Below are 6,508 nucleotides of genomic sequence, written 5' to 3'. Positions count from 1 at the left end.
ATTTTATACTTTATTACTACCTATGCACATAAATATGTTTTAGTACCATTAACAATGGCTGTGTGAAAATTTTCGAAAAAAAATAACTATGGTGGAAAGTATTAGTATTACAACAAAAACCATGTAAATCAAAATTTCAAACTTTGGAGAAAATTGAGAAAAAATTCAACAAATTTACATACAAAATTTCAACTTTTTAATCCCTTTGTTTGACATAAAATTTTCGTGTGCGGTCTTACGCCCATTAAATTTTAGTAGAATTAAGTGCAAATTTAAAGTTGCTAAAAATTCTCGTCGATGTTTTGTATTTGCTGACAATGTTGAGCATTTTCTTCTACTGCTAACCGATTCTTATTTTAGTAAAGCCTCTAATCGAAAAAGTCCATAATTCCACTTATAACACACATACAAAAATAAGTTTTTTTTTTAAATAAAGAACAAAATTAAAAACAATTGTATTTATAATGCAATTTCTCTTAACTTCCTGGTCTAAGTTCGTATTGAAGCAACAGCATCAAAAAAAAAAAATTGCCAAAAATCATCCTAGTTATTTCAAGCATGCACCTTAAAACTAAAATTGAATGGTCTACAAAACTGCATACTCAAAATGTTTCTAAGAACCGTTTTCTCATGTAGGTTTTAAAATTTATCAGCCCTTTAAACACAAATTTTGTTCTGAAAAAATATGTTGGAAGGGCAGATTAATTTTAAAACCGACATGAGAAAACGTCCCTTAGAAATCCAATTAAAAAGCTCGAAATCGTGATGAAACTTTGTCAAATTTCCCTATCTTTTGTACAAAGTTTGAAACTGGCACTTACAGGGTTTTCGTTAATAAAGAGCTTTACTTAGCTAGGTGTCGAAATATGGGCTTTTGTAAAAATGTAAGTAGGATTTTTGTAAATGGAATAAAAAGAAATGGTATCTAGAAATGCTTCAGAGCTTATGAAGTTTTCCATGTATAAAGTATTGCATATTACATAACCAGAACTACTAAATCCTCATTTCAAACTTTGTACAAAAATTATGAAAATTCAACAATTACATACAAAAGTTTTAAACTTTTTGTTCATAATTTTTTTCTAGGTATACAGTTTTATTTAAAAAGCTAAAAGTGAAAATTTCAAGACGCTAGGAAATCGCGTTGATTTGTAATGAAATGCACTATCCTAAAATAAAACGTGAGTGAATTGAACCCCTATTTCTTTTTCTTCTTCTTCTTTATTGGCGCTGTAACCGCTTAAGCGATTTTGGCCGGGTCCAAAGCAGCATGCCAGTCATTTCTCTTCTGTGCCAATTGGAAATGCCAAGTGAAGCCATTGTCCTTCTCCACCTGGTCTTTCCAACGCAGAGGAGGCCTTTCAGAACAGGGGCGTTTCTGTCCATTCGAACAACATGACCAAGGCAGCGGAACCGCTGCATTTCAATTCGCTTCACTATGTCTATATTGTTGTCAAGCTCATACAGCTCATCGTTAAATAGTCTGCGGTATTCGCCATCGCCAACGCGTAAAGGTCCGTAAATTTTTCGCCAGAATCTTTCTCTCGAAAACTCCAAGAACCGCCTCAGCGGATGTTGTCAATGTCCATGCTTCTGCTCCATATACCAGCACAGAGAGGACTTTACATCTCAATTGCCTACTCAGTCCAAAGTAGCACTTGTTGGCAAGAGTGATACTCCGTTGGATTTCAAGGCTGACAATGCTGGTTCCCAAATAAACGAAGTCGTCTACTTTTTCAAACTTGTAACTGTCAACTGTGACGTCGGTGGCAAGACGCGTATGCTCTGACTGTTTGTGTGATGACAGGAGATACTTCGTTTTGTCCTAGTTCACCACCAGACCCAATCGCTTTACTTCTCTATCCAATCCCGAGAAGGCAGAACAGACGTAGCCTTTGTTTTTACCGATAATATCGATGTCGTCGGCATACGCCAGCAATTGTATGCTCTTATAAAGGATTGTGCCTGAGCGGTTCAGTTCTGCGGCTCTTATTATCTTATCCAACATCAGATTAAAGGAATCACACGAAAGGGAGCCGTATTAGTTTCGCGGGGATACCAAATTCAGACATCGCGGCGATACCAAATTCAGACATCGCGGCATAAAGGCAACTTCTCTTCGTGCTGTCGAAGGCGACTTTGAAATCGACAAATAGATGGTGTGTGTCGATCCCATTCTCGCGGGTCTTTTCGAAGATTTGGCGTATTGTGAATACCTGATCTATGGTGGATTTGCCAGGCCTAAAGCCACACTGCTTATGGGTGACCAATCAGTTCGTTGACGGTGGGCTTCAGTCTTACGCACAATACACTCGATAAGACCTTATAACCTATCCTTAGAAGGCTGATTGCGCGAGTAGCGGGGTCGCCTTTCTTCTGGATTGAGCAGAGCACACTTAAATTCTTGTCATCGGGCCATATTCTGCATAAGAGCTGATGTATGCACCTCATCAGCTCCTCGCCGCCATACTTGAATAGCTCTAGCAACTTTGTTGTTTTTCAGCCGCGTTATCGCTATTCGTACCTCATCATAGTCATTCAACCCCTATTTGCCTCCTTATATTTTTTAATAACTAATCTTTAATATGGACCACACTAAAAGCTCCTTCCTTTTCATACACAAATTTGTACGTGCCGCACCCGTGACAGTGAAATTTCGTTTTTTTTTTTATAATGCAATAATTTTTGTTGTAGTTTTTGCTTTGTTTGTATTCGTGGTTCTTTGTTTTATTAGTTGCGTTGCTTATCTCCCAGAAATAGTCCGAAGTAGTCAGATTTAGTCCAAAAATCGTCCCTTAACCTTAAATGACAACAAAAATGAGAGAGCAACACTCAGTGAGAGTGACTCTCTTCAGTCCGAAGTAGTCAAATTTAGTCAGAAGAATTTTTTCTGACAAAATCCTGAAAAGTGTCAAACTCAACTGAATTTAAATTAACGGAAATGAAAGAATATAGAAATTAGTACTTTAGTTAGTTCTTTCCCCCCTGTCCCCTGAGAATGGTTTTACCTCTTACGTAGTACTCGCTGCTTCTTTAACTGTTTGGGAGCAAAAAATGTGCTTGTTGACTCAGTGTGCACTTATCCTCAATTTGTTCCACAGGCAAAGAGAAATACATATTTGAATTTTTGTTTGTTTTATGATCGTTTTGTTTACCAACCCAACGACCTATTTTTTATTTCATCTGTTTAAGACTATTTTATATGTTTAAGTTTTGTAAACTAATTTGTAGATTATTATATTTTCACATAAACTTAAGAACAGTTGTATCATATAAANTTTAAGACTATTTTATATGTTTAAGTTTTGTAAACTAATTTGTAGATTATTATATTTTCACATAAACTTAAGAACAGTTGTATCATATAAAATACAAAAATATTAATTTTAGGGATTAAAAAATATAAGTCTCCCCACATAATGATGGAGAGTTTTCTCACATGCAATCACAATGTGATAATAATTTGAACAACTTAACAATTACACCTTAAAGTACGCATTTATGTATAGATGTACATCTGTACCTACATATATATTTCTATATCAACGTTTGGCTGCTTATGATAACTTTTAATGTAAATTTTTTTAATTACTACATAAATACATAAGTATATGCAGCTTAGGTACCCAATAATCAACAAATGTAATAAATGAATAGATCTCTGGTAATTCTAGTTCTCATGGATCCCTCCATTCCAACTACAGTGCAAAAGGTGCGGCTCGCATGAGAGCACGTTTTAGTTTTTTCTCCATCTTAACCAACTCCTTTCGTCGCGTTCGTAGCATCAAATTTCGCTCCAACAGCTTACGCTCTGTTGCTTTTTCCTGCTCTTCGCGTTCTTTGTTCTTTCTACGTGAAACCCGGCTGGCCTCGTTGTTCTTTGCACGATCGAGTAGTTTCTTGCGGTCCAAATCTGGCATACTTTCTAATTGCGCTGGATCTGGTTGATCGCTGTGCTCCTTAGCGGGACGGCCACGTTTCCTTTTATTACTATTCGTCTGTTGGTTGAACGAGATGTTGGATGGCGCGGGTGAGTAGGGAGTTGTGCTTGTTGTAAAAGAGTAACTGCTTTGCGGTGTCGATGGTGATTCCTCATCGGTGTATGTGTACGGACTGGTATGATCCTTCAAAGACTCTACAATATCTCCAATATTAACAACGGAATTTCCCAGATAAATAGAAGACTCAATATCCATTTTTTCATCCTGAAAATAGAGATAGTAAAAGAGGTTGGTTAGTTATGTACTTACATATATTGTATGTAGCTATGCATGTGTGTATTTATCAAATAAAAAAAATAATAATATTACTAAGGAGACGCTACGATACATCTGCCGACGATTGGTTGTGAAATTGCCTGCTGCACACCGAATGTACATAGATAGCTGCGAGTTATTGAGCTACTAACTGACCGGCGCCAATACAGAAATGCTCACACAATCGTTAGGCAAAAGCATGATGCAATGCGTAAGCGCGAAAATGAAAACCCGAAACACGATACCCGAAGTCAGTCTATTTTATTGTTAGTTAAGTTTTTATAGCAGTGAACAGCGCACCCTCTAATAACATACCTGCAGATCTACAATGCCACCGAGCACAATTGGCGTGGAGAGTGGATCTTCTGCTGGCACAGTTGGTAGATGCACCTTCAGACGCTTATTACGCAATCTGGTGCTGTGTTTTAATGTTGATACTGATGGTAGACTAACGGGTGCTACTGCCATTGCCACCGGTTCCGTGACTGCTACGAACGTGTTGTCGCCCTCACAAAAGATGTCATCGTCTTCAATTTTCGGAACGAAAGGCTCCGAGTTGTCGATGAAATTAAATTGCATTTGTTGGCTATTGCTCACATTATTGCTACTGCATACAGAAGCACATGCGAACATAGGATTTTGTGAGCTAAGCAAAATGTCGTCCAGTTCTTTGCAGTTATTGAAATCGACTGCGTTTTCGCTGATGTCGGGCAAATCTGGCATAGAATCGATATTCAATGTAGAATCTTGGCTTGGCTGCCATTCCTCCAAATTTAGGAGATCGCACGAAACGAGATATTGTTGGGATAGATCTTCTACATATTCACTTTTGATCAAATTGGTATTGTAACACATATTGTTGTTATTTTTATTGTTGCTGATGTTGTTAGTATTGATGTTGTTACTGCTGCAGCCGGTAAATGTGTCGTTGATATAATTCATCTCGTTACTTATGTTGTTGATGGTGTTGTTGGTGGTACTGGTATTGTTGCTGTTGTTGCTGTTGTTCGTAATGAACATTTCTACGTTACTGCTGCTATCTGCAAGCATTTCCATGTCAAATTCAAAATCCTCAAATTCGTCGCCGTCTAGTATATTGTAGCTGTTGTTGTTGTTGTTGTTGNTTGGTGATGTTGTTAGTATTGATGTTGTTACTGCTGCAGCCGGTAAATGTGTCGTTGATATAATTCATCTCGTTACTTATGTTGTTGATGGTGTTGTTGGTGGTACTGGTGTTGTTGCTGTTGTTCGTAATGAACATTTCTACGTTACTGCTGCTATCTGCAAGCATTTCCATGTCAAATTCAAAATCCTCAAATTCGTCGCCGTCTAGTATATTGTAGCTGTTGTTGTTGTTGTTGTTGTTGTTGTTATCGCAGTTGCTGTTGGCTTTGCTGCCGATGCCGCTGCTGTTGCTGCCACCGATTAGGCTGTAGTTGATATTTGTTGCTGCTGCAGTAGTCGTAGCTGCTGGCTGCTGTTGGTATTCTACATTTAGCCAAAGACAATTGGAACAAGAACACAAAATATGTTAGAAAATAGTTGAGAATAGTAAATATTTAGTTTTTGTTTTAAGCTTTGCACGCACACACTGACACGCATATCGACTGACCGATGCATCGAGTTTCATTCTAAAAATTTGTAAACAAAAATATGGTAAATGGTAAAAATTTACAATACATAAATATTATCGGAAATATTTGACCTGCAAGAGGAGTGATGATTAGATAATGAGAATTTGTTAAAGCATTCCACTAAGCAGATAAACGATTGCAGAATTTTGTAAATATTTGCTAGACTTTATGAACTTCGATATAAGGGTACACGGTTTTCATTGAGCTAGTGGCGGGACAGCGCTTGAAAAATGAGCTTGGAGCGTAGAGTTTCTTAATTTTTTGAAAGCTTCAATACATTTTAGAGAGTGAAAAATAACTCTGAATTCGGCTCAAAATCTGATAGGGGATGACAGAAAATCGTTCCACAATACATCAGATTTTTTAGTTCATTATTTTAGAGAGGCTTATTATAATTTTTGTATTTCTTCTACATATAAGTTAAGATTATGCGCGCATAAAGGCGCATCACTCTTCATAAAAAAAATTGTACTGTATTTTATTTTAAGACCTCCGAAAATCGAGTTTTCTGTAAATGAAACTAGTTTTTAAAAATATTTTTTCTAAAAAATTATATCTGATGAAAGAAGAATTTATGCTTAAAAGCTCTAAGGCTTAACAATCTTTAACAGTTTTATA

General features: G+C 36.8%; 1 protein-coding gene across 2 annotated transcripts; it reads right to left on the bottom strand.

The window, feature by feature from the left end:
• Window positions 1-3,674: 3,674 nt before the first annotated feature.
• On the bottom strand, window positions 3,675-6,382 carry Xrp1 (transcription factor Xrp1). Of its 2 annotated transcripts, none has more exons than XM_017638202.1 (3): window positions 5,624-6,382; window positions 4,572-5,379; window positions 3,675-4,205 (listed from the first exon to the last, which is right to left on the bottom strand). In XM_017638202.1, exons 2-3 carry the CDS (start codon window positions 5,310-5,312, stop codon window positions 3,699-3,701), a joined length of 1,248 nt encoding a protein of 415 aa, XP_017493691.1. In that variant the 5' UTR covers window positions 5,313-5,379; window positions 5,624-6,382; the 3' UTR covers window positions 3,675-3,698. The 2 variants fall into 2 exon arrangements, with proteins under 2 accessions (XP_017493691.1, XP_017493690.1); XM_017638201.1 differs by having other exon boundaries at window positions 5,627-6,382.
• Between the last annotated feature and the right edge of the window lie 126 nt (window positions 6,383-6,508).

The sequence above is a fragment of the Rhagoletis zephyria genome, unplaced genomic scaffold (genome assembly GCF_001687245.7).
Source record: "Rhagoletis zephyria isolate East Lansing unplaced genomic scaffold, Rhagoletis_zephyria_1.1 Rzeph_scaffold_23882, whole genome shotgun sequence".
Taxonomy (NCBI): Eukaryota; Metazoa; Arthropoda; class Insecta; order Diptera; family Tephritidae; genus Rhagoletis; species Rhagoletis zephyria.
This window is presented reverse-complemented; position numbering and strand designations above follow the sequence as displayed.